The 15,000-nt window shown below is 42.8% G+C and overlaps 1 protein-coding gene across 1 annotated transcript in view; it reads left to right on the top strand.

Annotated features, from left to right (window-relative positions):
- Positions 1-15,000, top strand: part of LOC145401022 (protein slit-like) — a 435,058-nt gene that overhangs the window by 274,834 nt on the left and 145,224 nt on the right. The window contains exon 2 of the mRNA XM_080273394.1: positions 10,460-10,531. Within this exon, the coding sequence (XP_080129520.1) occupies positions 10,460-10,531 (72 nt within the window). The remainder of the gene's footprint in view (positions 1-10,459; positions 10,532-15,000) is intronic.

Below are 15,000 nucleotides of genomic sequence, written 5' to 3' on the forward strand. Positions count from 1 at the left end.
GATAAAAGCTAAGAATTTTGAGATGGTAAGCACTAGTTCAAGGCCAAAGAGGGATGGTGCAGTCAGCGTTATCAGTGACTATCGTGCATCATTTGTATATTTCGTTCTCCCTGTCACAACCACGCCCACACCAGCAGACTGAGCCGTCCCCGGAAGACACAAAGGCTCGTATTATCGTCGTTTACAAAAGCACCCTAACACCTCTTCCTTAGTGATTTATTTTTGGATACGGCTAGTTCGTATCCTTTTGTACGTTGTGTATTCAGAGTATGGAAATGTTAGATGGATTGGTGTTACGCAGGGGAGGAGAGTAAGGGGTAATAGACGTAATAAGTCGCTTAGGAAAATGTGTTAGGTTCGTCCCACCCTATAATAAGAATATATAATTTACGTGTTTAATTCAAAGGAGTGAAATCATCAATCACGCACAAGCGCTTCTTTAAGATTGCATAAGTTAGAGAGAGAGAGAGAGAGAGAGAGAGAGAGAGAGAGAGAGAGAGAGAGAGAGAGAGAGAGAGAGAGAGAGAGAGTTGTTAATGTCCCTCCATCCTTTTCCACACATATTTTTCTCCCTTCATATAAAATTCCCTTTATCCCTTCCTCCCTCCCTCCCTCCCCCTCCTTTTCTTCTTCCCTCCTTCCCTCTCTCCAGCCTGCCTTCTTACCTGGCTCTTTTATTTATTTCTCTCCCTCTCTCTCTCTCTCCAACTTTACCTCCTTCCCTACGTCCATCCCCCTGTCCCTTTAGCCTGATGTCCAGTTTTCTCCACCTCTCCCTTCTTTTCTCCATCTCTTCCTCCCTTCCTTAAGTTTTACCTCCTTCCCTCCACTTTTGCCTCCACTTCCCCCATCCCTCCAATGTTACTTCCTTCCCTCCACTTTTACCTCCACTTCCCTCCATTCTTTCCTCCAGTTTTACCGCCTTCCCTCCCTCCTTTCCTCCAGTTTTACCTCCTTCCCTCCATCCCTCCCTCCGGTGGGTAAGATGCTGGAGATAACGTCAGGTGGGCCAGGTAGCTAATTAATAAAAGATGCCCACCTCTCTCTCCCTCTCTCTCTCTCTCTCTCTCTCTCTCTCTCTCTTACAATAATACTTCTCGTAAAATAAAAGATAGTCGAGGCAGGCAACACATACAAACTCGTCTTCTATTTATTTATGTATTTATTTGTCTTTATTAATCCTGTCTAGTATATTATTCCCTTTATTAAACAGGCCTCGTGGTGAAGGGATTAATGAAGGCCACACAACCCCCGTCCCCCAGGTTCAAAAAAAAAAAAAAAAAAAAATATATATATATATATATCTCCCCCCTTAACTGAATACAGTCGTCCACATGTAGCAAGAATTAAATATAAAAAACACGTCCTTAGATTAAAAGCGTCACACCCGCAACAAGAAGCGGTGCCAAGGCACAGCAAACCCGTCCTCGGCAGTCATTTTAGTGCTGACGTATCAGCACAACAGGATATCCAGTCAAAGATGTCACATAACAGATTTGGAGTAAATCGGGTGAAAATTGGCGATTTTATGCCCATTTGAAATTTTAGGGTCGACCCACCTGACATTGACTCCCCGTACCACTAACTGGGGGGTGACCCCCCTGATGTAGTGAGGTATGATACTGGATGCAGATTTGAAAGATGCACCTTTAGGTTTTGGTTTCATGTCGATGTGACGAATTTGAAAGGAGTTATGGCGAAAAATCGATTTATTATTATTATTATTATTATTTGTTTTTTTCATTTTTTGGGCCTACAGCCTGGGCCTTGGCCCAGTTTGGCCCAAATTTAATCAGGTGATCAGGTCATAGGCCATCATCCTTGTAATTTTAGTCAAAATTACACCAGCAGTTTTCGCGTAGTTGTTAACAGACAGACAGACAGACAGACAGACAGACAGACAGACCGAGAGAAAAACAGAGAAACCAAGTGAAAACAATACCCGTCCCCGCCGAAGGGGCGGGGACGGGTAATTAGAGAATGTCTTTTATATTATTATTACGGCCGGACCACCTAGCAGGGTCCATAAATTCTGTGCGTTCTTTGTATCTGTAATTCTAATCCTATGTTTTTCTTACCCTCCTTTACTATAGGCTTTATCTTTCCTTCTATTTTCCTTTCTTGCTGTTTCCTCATCTCTCGTCCTTCATCCTTACTCCTTGTATCTTCTCCGCTCCCTCCTTCCCTTTTTCCCCTCCCTTCCTCCTTTATCCTACATTTCCTTCTCTCATCTCCCCATTCCCTCTTCCTTACATTGCTCTTTTTTTCTCCCCCTCCTTGTTCTTCTCTTTCCTCTTCTGTCACCTTCTTCTCACCTCACTCTTCCTTTCATCTTTTCCTTTCCTCTCTTCTCTTCCTTTTTCCCGCTCTCCTCTTCCTCTCCCTCTGTCTCCTCCATCCACCTTTTCTCACTCCTTCCCTTCTCCTTTCTTTTCCCCTATTGATCCTCTTCGTCTCCCTCTCCTGCCCATTCTTCTTCCTTCCCTCTTCTTTGTTCCTCTTCTCTTTCTGTCCCTTCCCTTTCTTCTTTCTTTCGCTCCTTCTTCCCCTTCTCTCTTTTTATCTATCTTTCTCCTTCATCCCTCTTTCACCTTCCTCTTCCCCCCCTTCCTTTTCCCTCTTCACCTCCCACTTACATTTCTTCCTCTTCCCCCTTTCCCACCCCTTCTTTCCCCTCACTTTCTTCGTCTCCATTACTACCCCTCTCTCACCCTTCCTCTCGTATTCCCCCTCCCCTTCCTTCCTTGCTTCCTTCTTTCCTTCCGTCTACCACCCTTCCTCTATCCTACCCTTCGTCTTCCCTCCTTCCACTTCTTCCCCTCTCCCCCTTCCCTTAACTCTTTCTTTTTACCCTTTTTTTCCTCTCCTTGAAGTCTCTCCGGTCTCCTTTAGCGAACCCCTCTTTTTCCCCTCTCTTTAATATTCCTTTTTTTTTTCCCTCTTTTTCCCCTCTCTTTAATATTCCTTTTTTTTTTCCCTCTTTTTCCCCTCTCTTTAATATTCCTTTTTTTTTTTCCCTCTTTTCCCCCTCTCATAACCTTTCACGTGCCTCTTACCTCCTCAGGGATCCTCTCTTCTTTTTTCCTTCTCTCTTCCTCGTTTTCTCTCTCTTTTTTCTTTGTTCTTTTTTTCCAGTATCTTAATATTTTCTCTGTCCTTTATCCTCCTCGTTCCAGCTTTCATCCTCTTTCCATTCCCTTTTATCCATTTTCTTCCACTTCCTCTCCCCATTTCTTCCTCATTTTCCTCCTCTTATTTTTTTCTCTCCCCTCCCATCTCCTGTCTTCACGTCTGCCTTACCTCTTCCTCATTCTGAGTCCTGTGTCTTCCAGTTTTCTTCCTCTCTTCTTACTCTCTTCATTTTGTATGTCCCCTTTTCCTATCCTCTTATCTTCTCTGTTTTTGCATTCCTTCTTCTTCTCCTCCCCATACCTTCCATTCTTCTTGCCCTCGTCTTGCTGTCTTCATTCTTTAATTCTGTATTCCTCTTTCCCCTCCTCTTCTCCCTCTCCTTCCCTCATTTTCCACCAGTATCTTCCACTCTTCTTCCTCCCTTTCTACTCACTTCATTCTCTCAATTCTGTATTCCACCCCTTGCTCACCTTTTTCATTCTCCCTCTCCTCCCCAACATCCCCCCCTTTACCCTCCACTCCCCCTCATCCTCCCCACTCCTCGTCATCCCCCCCACTCCCCATCATCGCCCCCCCCACTCCCCATTCCCCCTAATCCTCAGGGAATTATACGCAAAGAATTAATGTCGAGAATTTTAAGTTGAATCCTTATCTTAATTCTGGCATGTGACGCAGCGTGTGTGTGTGTGTGTACGTTTTATTAGTACGTGTGTATGTTTGTGTATGCATTTGTATATATATGTAGTGTGAATGTTTTAGCAGTGTGTGTGTGTGTGTGTGTGTGTGTGTGTGTGTGTGTGTGTGTGTGTGTGTGTGTTTACGTTTTATTAGTACGTGTGTATGTTTGTTTATGCATTTGTATATATATGTAGTGTCAGTGTTTTAGCAGTGTGTGTGTGTGTGTGTGTGTGTGTGTGTAAGTTCTGTTAGTGTGTATGTATGTATTTATCTTTGGATGCGTGTGTAGTATGTGTGTTTTAGCAATGCGTGTGTGTTTGTGTGTGTATTTATGTATGTGTGTTCATGTTTTTATGCGTATATTCTTCCTTTTTCCTGGCGGTTTTGATGCCATAGTGTTTAGTACATGAGTGAGAATATTTTTTTTAATACTTTCCTTAGCTTGATAGGTCAGATCTTTAGCCTCATTAGCTTAACCCAGCAGACAGCCTTGTTAAGAGTCATTAGGCCTTTGTTATCTGTAATTCCTATGTAACCTCTCTCTCTCTCTCTCTCTGTAACTCTGTGTGTGTGTGTGTGTGTGTGTGTGTGTGTGAGCTTGTCCTCTTACCCCTTACACTCCCTCTTCTCACACACACACACACACACACACACACACACACACACACACACACACACACACACACACACACACACACACACACACACACACACACAGCATTGGGGGTTCGTTATGATGCATCAATCTTCGTCTAATTTCACTATGTAAATGGATCCGGAGGTGTAAGGGAGAGAGAGAGAGAGAGAGAGAGAGAGAGAGAGAGAGAGAGAGAGAGAGAGAGAGAGAGAGTAGGAAGAGGAGGGGAGAGTGGCGGAGGAGAGAAGATCGGAGAGAGGAGGAAACAGGAGAGAGATAAAAGGGCATAGGAGGAGTGAATGAATGAATTAATTAATTAATGAAGGAAGGAAGGAAGGAAATAAGAGACAGGGAGGAAGAAGGAGGAAGAGGAAGAACAGACGAGGGAGAAGTGGAGATAGAGAGAGAGGAATGTAGGGAGATAATTAGAGAGAGAGAGAGAGAGAGAGAGAGAGAGAGAATGAAAATGGAAAAGAGAATGAAATAACAAATAGGAATGGAAGAGGGAGAGAATGACAGGCTTTGAATATGAAAGTAAGGACAGGAGGGGAGGCGAGAGAGAGAGAGAGAGAGAGAGAGAGAGAGAGAGAGAGAGAGATGGGAGGACGAGGAGAAAAGGAGAAAAAATAAGTGATGCAAAGAAAGAAAATAAGAAAAAGAAAAGGAATGAAGAGAAATGAAAGGAAAGGAAGTCATGCAGAAGAAAAGGCTGAGAGAGACAAAGAGAAAAGAAAGAAAGAGAATTAAGTCACATGAAAAAACACAGAAATAAACACACAAACACAGAAAAACAAGAGAGAGAGAAAGACACACAACCCAAACACAACAAGAGAAATTATTAGACACAAAGCATGCTATAAAATACTTTTAAACAAGATGCCAAGCGATAGGGCAAACGTTCATCAGTCTCGGCCATCATGCACTCCCACGAGAATATACCTTTACGAAAAACCCCTCAGTGCCTCGGAACAAACAGATAAACAAGCCGTAAAGCGAGCAGACAGATAATGCGGCTATTAAAACACCGGGGCGCCGTGGTTGAACAAGGCAATTAGAGGACTAGCGATTGTTAAGTATGCTTTAAGTCTCTCATGCAGGCTTGTTTCTTTTGTCAGGTGTTTTGGGTGGTCGGGGAATCATATATATATTTTTTTCTGTATCTCAAGGCCCCACGTTCAGATAGCGAGAGTCAGGCGTGCTTACTGTCTACGTGGTCTTGTTGTTCTTCAGTGTAAAATCGAGTCAAAAGAATCAACACATTTCATCTTTAAAACTTGTCAACACGTATGAAATTAATCGTCTTGTCGTGTGGTTTAGGTAAATCTCCAACTCCTAATTCCACGCCAAAGATATTCGTGATTAAGACAAAAATCTCTCTCTTTATTTTGTCTTGCTGAAATCACGAAGGCTGTACCAGTTCTGCAGCATCATTATGAACTTCTTTTACATTCTGTGTTTCCAGTCAGTCCTTCCTGTGAAATTCCCGTGACAGTTGATTTTACGTTGCACAGTCATCCATTTCACTCTTGGGTGTACGGGGTGGGGGTTTGAAGTTTATTTTATTTATTTTCGTCTTGTCTTGCACTCTGAGAAAAGTTGCCTTAGTCATATCCTGCAGAAAGAATCAGGACTCGTATGTTCGCTGTAGTGTGTCTTTCTCTTTACTCCTACTCGATCTACATTGCTCGTCTTCACAGCGTGTATTCCCCTACATTCTCTCACCATGCTAGCCCATTCCCCCACCCCATCACCTGTACTTTTCATGTAGAGTTTATAATGTAACAAAACTCCCAACCCTTCATTCTTTATTTAAAACTTTGCATACGCAGTCACCAAACATCCAATATTTGACTTGAAATGGTATAGCTAAATCATTGTGCATTGGCAGGAATATATGTGATTGGCTTGAAGTGATCTGAAAGGCGCTGAAGTAAGAAAAAAAATAACAACAAAAACAGCAGCAGCAGCAACAACAAAACCCACAAACCCACACCGTCCACTACACTACATGGCAGCACATCCACACACCAAGGAACATCAAAACAACACCCAGCACACGATATCATACACAAATACTGTCATCTCTACCCCCTCGCCCGCCTCAGACCAGCTTCCAGAAGCATATCCATACTCAAATCACTCGCCGCTCCCTTCGGTCACTTAAGGACAACACACAGCTGCATGCACGGCCTCCTGATATCCACGCTTCTGAATCCTATCTCCCTCGTGAGGACAGGGTCCACCTGGCCAGGCTGAGATGTGGACATTATCCAGCCCTCTTGAGTTATCACAAGAGGCTGGATGACTCCGTTCTTGACGCCTGCTCAGGATGCAACACAGCACCCCATACTATTAAGCATATTATGGAAGACTGCACTGCACGGAATCACCTGCGTCAACAACACAACATACACTCCTTGAGAGCTCTGTGGGAAGACCCAGTCTCGGCCTTGACATTACTGTCTAAAATTAATACTAGTATTTAGTGCTTTATTCCCTTTGTTACACCGTAGGCTTAAAACTAATAAACAGATAAGTGTATACACTATATGTATGTGTATATGCATATATGTAATGTACATCGACAATTTTATTATTTATCAATACATAAATCTATGAAATATAATTCAGTAGATAATGAATTGCCCAGCGGATATTCCACTATAGGCATGCTTCTGACTAGCTGTCGCCCGCGAGGTTGCCGCATCCTATTTGGACACGCATCGCGTTGACGCTCACCTCGCCGCTCAGCGCTTAACGCTACTACCCCGCTCGTCGCGTTCGGTGTGGCCGTAGCCTTTGGAATCGGGGCTGTTCGCCCTGACTGCCTAGGGAACAACAACTACTACTGCTACAACAACAACAACAACAACAACAGTAATAATAATAATAATGATACTAATAATGATAATGGTATTGATAACATAGTAAAAATAATAATAATACCGTAATAAAGAATAATAAATAAGATAATTTAACAGATAAATAAATAAACAGAGCAGAGTGTGCCTGATTAGACTAAGCATGACAGAGGTTACATAATTGGCCCTCACCTGACATAAATTGCTTCCTAAATACACGTAACCTGACCCTAATGGACCCGGATAGACCTCACTGGACCGGCTTTGACATCAATGAACCTGTGTCATTATACTTCATTTGCGTTTTTATTAAGGTGTCTCACTGTATATATATATATATATATATATATATATATATATATATATATATATATATATATATATATATATATATATATATATATATATATATATAATATCTTTGGATAATTTTTTCTGTTTGCTTCTCACCCTCATCATTATCCCCTCTTGCTGTGAGGTGTGGCAGTGTGAGGTGTAGAAGTGTAATGTGTTGCAGTATGAAATGTGGCAACATGAAGCGTGGCAGTAAGAGGTGTGGCAGTGTGAGGTGTGGCAGTATGAAGTGTTACAGTATGAAATGTGGCAGTATGAAGTGTGGCAGTAAGAGGTGTGACAGTGTGAGGTGTGGCAGTGTGAGATGTGGCAGTATGAAGAAGCAGTATGAGGTGTGGCAATGTGAGTTGTTGTAGTATGAGGTGTGGCAGTGTGAGGTGTGGCAGTGTGAAGTGTAGCAGTGTGAGGTTTGGCAGTGTGAAGTAGCAGTGTGAGGTGTGGCAGTATGAGGTGTGGCAGAATGAGGTGTGGCAGTATGAGGTGTGGCAGTATGAGGCGTGGCAGTGTGAGGTGTAGCAGTGTGAGGTGTGGCTGTGTTAAGTGCTGTAATTATCCTCTAATCCTTAAGCACTAACTCCTTCAAATCCATTATATATTCGACAGCTTTTCCTTGTGTAGGCTGATCTCATGGCAAGGTAATGTGGTTTGCTTATGTGAACCAAAGTGTGTGTAATCTCTCTCCCACACTCACTCACTCACTTACTCACCCACTCACTCACTCACTCACTCACCCCCTCCCTCACTCACACACATACTTACTCACTCGCTCACTCACTGCCTTTCACACAACCTCTTTTTATCACATCATCAGTCCCACTTTCTCACCCACTCCTTCACTATTTGTCTGTCTTGCTCACTTACTGCTTGTTTCTCTCTCTCTCTCTCTCTCTCTCTCTCTCTCTCTCCTGCCCTCTTTTCTTTCCTCCTACATTCCTTCACTTCCCCTCTTCTCTCATCCTTCCCTCCTTCTTTCCTACCTTCCATTTTTCCCATTTCTTCCCTTAAAACTTCCTTCCCACCCATTCCACCCTTTCTTCTCCCTTTTTCCCTCTTTATTTCCCTCCTTCTCCTCTCCTCCCTTCTCCCTCCTTCCCTTCCTGTCTCCCTTCTTCCTTTTCTTTCATTCTCCTACCGTCCACCTCATTCCTTCATTCTTTCTTCCCCGTCTTACTTCTCTCCCCTCCTTTATTTTCTTTCTCCTTCCTTATTACCTCCTTCACTTCTCCTCCCTCCATCACTCCCTTCCTTCTAATTCTTCACCTTTTCCCTCTTCCTTCATCTCCCGCTCACGTTTCCCTCTTCCCTCCGCCTTCCCCTCCTCCCACCCCCTCCCCCTCCCCCCATCACTCAACACGAGGGGGGCAGATTCTCCGGCGATGAGGTAAGTGAAGTAACGTGTGGTGTGGGGGGGGCTCCCCTCCCCCTCACCCCCCATCCCCACACACTTCATGTTGGTAGGGGGGGGTGTGGTTATGTCTGTCTGTCTGTCTGATGTATCCCCGCACTCACCTCTTCTCTCTCTCTCTCTCTCTCTCTCTCTCTCTCTCTCTCTTTCTCTGTTTATGTGAATCTTTCTTGTCTGTCTTTCTTTCAGTTTTGACAATATTCACTCGTGTGTGTGTGTGTGTGTGTGTGTGTGTGTGTGTGTGTGTGTGCTTATGTGTACGTGAGTGTATGTGTGTGAACCTGGAGTGTGAATAGATATTACCATCCCGTCTCTCACTCCTTCACCTCTCCTCTTTCCTCCTCTCTCATCCTTCCCACATTACCTCCAGTTGCTCTCTCTTCTCCTCTTCCTAGTCTCCACGATTCCCCCCTCCCCTCTCTCCTATAAGTCTCCACAACTCCTCCCCCCCTTCTCGCTTTAGCTCTTTCCCCTCCTCCTTTGCCACAGCTCCTTTCCCTTCCACTCCCCCTCCCCTCCTAAATCTTCTCCCTCATCGTAGCTTAGTTGTCATCAGAGAGGTGAAACAACTCAAACAACAGTCTCTCTCTCTCTCTCTCTCTCTCTCTCTCTCTCTCTCTCTCTCTCTCTCTCGTAATCTCCTCTAATATATGGCCTGTATCTTCCTTTCCCTATCACCATGCTTTCCTTCTTTCCTGTTTTCCTTTTCCCCTCTTCTCCATTACTCTTTGTCTAAGTCCCTCTCTCACAATCAGTCTCTTCCTTCTATCCTAAGAAAAACTCTCTTTCCCTCTCTCCAACTCCCTCTCCCCATCTGCAATCCTTCTTTCCCTCTCTTTCCAGTTTTCCCTTCCACCTCTCTCCTTCCCAACCATCCTTCCCTCTGTCCACCTCGTTCTTCCCTCTCCCTTTCCCCTACCTCACTCCCCAATCCTCCCACCTCTTGCCTCGCTCCCCTTAACCCTTCCTCTCCCCTCACACACATTCTCGCCTCCCCCCTCCCCATCATATATGCGTATTGGGGTGGGTGGGGATGTCATAAGCTACCCTCTCCTCCTCCTCCCCCCACGTGACATCTACAAGAGACACCCCTGACGAACGACCAACCGCACCGCCGCAAAGAAAACGGACGTAAACAAGAGAGTGAGGACAAATATACTGGGGAAATGGGCGTGTTGAGCAAAGAAAATGGAGGTTGTGAGGGATTGTGTGTATGTCTTGTGTGTGTGTGTGTGTGTGTGTGTGTGTGTGTGTGTGAGAGAGAGAGAGAGAGAGAGAGAGATAGCGTGACAAGGCTGCATACAACTTCTCTTCTTTGTAATTTTGGTAAACTCTCATATTTTGTTTTTTTATATTTTTATCTCCTTTAATATTATCTTCTGTACCTTCCAGTGACCTGCAGGGAAATGACCTGACCGCGGTGTACTACTCTGACCTGGCTGGCCTTTCACACCTGCGCATCCTGTAAGTACACCTGTTTTTGTACACCTGTATTTGCACACCTGTTTTTGTACACCTGTATTTGCACACCTGTTTTTGCACACCTGTTTATACACCTGTTTTTGCACACCTGTTTTTGTACATCTGTTTTTGCACATTCTAGTCGATTAAGGAAGCTCCCTAACATCATTACTAAGCGATTTATTTTGCTTTCTGTAAGTACACGTCATTTTATGTAGAGTGATAGACATAAATGGATAGTTAGATATATAAATAGATTGATTGATAGACATATAGATGCAAGCATGGTATTCTAAGTTAATGAAGGAAGATTTGGATGATAGGTAGACAGATAGACAAATAGATAGACAGACAGACAGACAGATAGATGGATAGATAGATAAAAGCCTGGTTTTCTGAGTTAATGAGGGCGGATTCCAGACTTCATGATCAATATTACCTACTTCTGTGAGAGGTCTTAAAAATTGTTGACATCTTTTACACGTCTTGAGATCAAAGTTAATGAGGCCGGATTCCAGGTAACTTGATTGTTGTTGATTCCCTAAACAGGTGGGTTTTATAGACGTCAGGTAAGGCGGTTCCCATGCACCCGTTCCTTAGCGATTTATTTTCCGAACTACCCATTAATAGCCTCTGTTTTTCTTCTTATATCTTTTAAATATCGGACTTTATAGGCAATTTTGGCTCTTATTCTCGTGAGGTAAGGAGGCTCCCTAACACCACTTCCTTAGCGATTTATTGTGCATGTTTTTTATACCCCTTGGACGGCTGTACTTAGACTGGGAAATTCCTATTGTCTTTTGAGGGGTTGTGACGGCGATCTGTAACCTCCTCAGTAAGAAAAATATAAAAGAAAGAAAAGAGAGAGAAAAGATATATCTCCTCGACTTATTATAGTTATCAGGAGACAGGAAGACTTGGAAATAAAAGACAGTCTCAAAAAAACAGAACAGGTAAAACAGAACAGGTCACCAAAACTGGGCAGGTAAAGCATTAATAGGTCACCAAAATTGGACAGGTAAAGCAGAATAGGTCGTCAAAATTGAACAGGTAAAGCAGAATAGGTCACCAAAATTGGACAGGCAGAGTAGAATGGGTCGTCAAAATTGAACAGGTGAAGCAGAATGGGTCGTCAAAATTGGACAGGTAAAGCAGAATCGGTCACCAAATTTGGACAGGTAAAGCAGAATAGGTAATCAAAATTGGACAGGTAAAGCAGAATGGGTCATCAAAATTCACAGCAAGTTCAGATATCAAAAGAACACTGTACCCTTTTTACTCTAACATGGCCTAAAATTGGTATCTCTCCATCTTGAGTGTTGAAGAATAACAATAGATTGAAACTAGTATACGGTGGTAGTCACGAAGAAGTGCTGTGATGATACTGAGGCGTAGTAGCGTTTTTTTCTGCCACTGCCTTAGGTGAAATAAACTACAAAAACACGAAAACCTAGGCCATATTAGGGTGAAAGGAGTATAGCGTCAGGTGTAATAAAATCCCCTCTGCTATACATACATACATATATATATCTATATCTACTGTATATCTATCTCTCTATCTAGATATATATATATATATATATATATATATATATATATAGATATATATATATATATATATATATATTCTAGTTACAGTTGAACGCTATTATAGCTAAGAACAGCCTCTCGTACTGAAGGGGTTAAGAAAATCTCTCTCTTTCTCTCTCTCTCTCTCTCTCTCTCTCTCTCTCTCTCTCTTCTCCTCAAATCAAAAAGTCTCCCCTAGGCTGAATATACTCCCCTGAAAATAGCAAGACTTGGCACAAAAAAAAAAAAAAAAAAAAAAAAAAAAATCTGGTAGGACAGGTTAAGGAGAAGAGGTTGTCAGAATTCGTAGTATTATGGTTCGGACATCAAAAGGGTATTAGTGTCCAGTTGCGTTTGGGCAGAGAGAGAGAGAGAGAGAGAGGGTTCACTGGATGGGCGGATGAGCTGCATGGGTGGAATGGTGGATGAATGTGAGAGAGAGAGAGAGAGAGAGAGAGAGAGAGAGAGAGAGAGAGAGAGAGAGAGAGAGAGAGACAGACAGACAGACAGAGACAGACAGACAGACAGACAGACAGAGTCAGAGACAGACAGACAGACAGACAGACAGAGATGAGATAAAAAAGAAAAAAAAAACTTCAGTTATAATAACAAATAAGCCTCTTTTTAAGCAAGATAGGTATAAGAGATCTGAGAACAATACTGTAAATTCTCCAAGTTTTATCTGCTTTGAGTGGGTGAGTACGGAGGAAAAATGTGCAAAAATGTTTATAATACGAAGGATGATATATACAGTGATAATGTGCCCTGATTCCGTCAACGAAATGTGTAAAAGAGAGATTGTAAATGTAAATCATCAGCAAGTTTCTGTAAATGTGAGTGTGAAAGAAAATGTTTGATTTATACGATACTAAATAATACTTCATTTTTGTCAACAAGGAGTGTAAAAGAGAGGATAAAAATAAAATCATCTCTGTTTTTTCTTTGGAGTAAGCGAGAAAGATCTGTTTGAATAATAAAATGCCACGATTCTGCAAGCGAGAGGTATTAAAGAAAAAATAAAGTGTGTGCAAGTGAGCAATTGAGTGTGAAGGAAGATGATAATATGCGATTAAAAAATGTCTAATCTTTATAAGTGAGAATTGTTCACCCTTTGAGGCTGGACGTCTTTTATTTATTTTTCTTGTTAGCTTTAGACGATTTCCTTCAGCTTAGGAGTAACTTTTGAACAGGAGGGGTTAGATACAGCCTTCATCAAGCCCTTCAGCACGAGAGGCCGTACTTATGCTGAATAAAATCGTCTGGAGGCTAAAAATGAATTAAAATGTTATCAAGGTGCACAGGAGAAAAAGTGGAACCCAAATGCCTGCTATACTCTAGTCACTTCGATCTGGCCTAAAACTGACTTCTTTCCATCTTGACTGTGGAGCTGTGGCAATAGATTAACACTAGAATATGGTGCTAGTCACGAAGAAGTTCTGTGGAAAGGATGTAGGGCCATAGCATTGTCTTATTCTGATCTGCGAGAAATTAGCTTCAAAGGGACGAAAGTCTGAGCCAAGTCGAAGTGAAAGAAGTATAGTGAGTGGGAGGAAAATGACAGTGATAAAAATTCCACAGTTTTTCAGGCGAGAGATGGAAGCCCCTAGATTTGGATGGCACTCTTATTTTCTTCGTGCCATTTTCATACATTTTTTTTTTTTTAGATCAAGAAAAAATGTCAGGTAGAAAAGTCCATCTAAAACTTCTCAAGTTTGGACATTTTCTTCTGAACTGAATAAAAATGTGTAGAGAATGCAAGATTAAAAATTATAATGTCATCGTAGTGGAAGGGTTAAAAAAAATAAAAAAAAAGCAAAAAAAAAAAAAATACTGTAAGCTGTCTGCAGGTGAGTACGAATAAATTGCTTGATAATATACTGTGATAAAATGCCACAACTCAGAAAGCAGGGGAGAGAGAGAGAGAGAGAGAGAGTGGAGATTGACGTGATATTATTCGGTTCAGACGTTGAGGGATTGGTTGTGTTGTTGTTGCTTGGGGTTGTTTTGTTGTTGTGCTGTGTGTGTGTGTGTGTGTGTGTGTGTGTGTGTGTGTGTGTGTGTGTGTGTGTGTGTGTGTGTGTGTGTCTGGATGTGTGGGTTGGTGAGGGACAGAAGGAGGGAGGAGGGGTGAACTATGAAGGATAGGTGGAACAGAGAGTGGAATTTGAGGATGGAGGGAGGCAGTGGGTGTGGGTTGGATAGGGATGCTTTTATTCTTGTTCTTGTTTTGTTTTGATGTTATTGTTTTTGTTGTTGATGTTGTTTGTGTTTTGTTGCGTGAGGAGGATGTGTGGATTGGTAAGAGGGGGGGGGGGTCGAAAGGAGGGGCTGGAGCTAAGGGGATAGGGAGGAGTGAAGGAAGGATAGGGGGAGGGAGGGAGATTGTGGGAGGAGGAGTGAGGGAGATTGAGGGAGGGAGAGTGAAGGAAGGGTAGACTGAGGGAGAAAGACTGAAGGAAGGATAGACTGAGGGAAGGAACTCAAAGAAGAAGAAATAGAAGATGGCTGATATTTATTTTTTCTGTCCACACGAAGGTCATTAAAATGGTCACTCAGTTTTTGCTAAGTCCAAATTTTCCCCTTGAACATGACCCGTAAAAGTCGATGAAGGAGGGGAGAGGGTGGGAGTTCCAGGATAGTGAGGGGGGGAGAGGGGAGAGGAATGGAAGAAAGAGAGGAGAGGCGAGTGGATGGAAAGAGAGAGATGGGAAAAATAGAGGAAGTTAGTATAAGGAAGAGAGGGGTGGAAAAAGAGAGGCGGTGAGTGGATGGAAGAGCGGGATGGGAAAAGAGAGGAGGTGAATGGAAGGAAGAGAGGAACGAGGAAAGAGAGAAGGTGAATGGAAGGAAGAGAAGGATGGAGAGAGAGAGGAGATGGGTGGAAATAAGAGAGGGATGGGAAA

Source organism: Coenobita brevimanus, chromosome 54 (genome assembly GCF_032717465.1).
Source record: "Coenobita brevimanus isolate Jiangsu-jjx chromosome 54, ASM3271746v2, whole genome shotgun sequence".
NCBI lineage: Eukaryota > Metazoa > Arthropoda > Malacostraca > Decapoda > Coenobitidae > Coenobita > Coenobita brevimanus.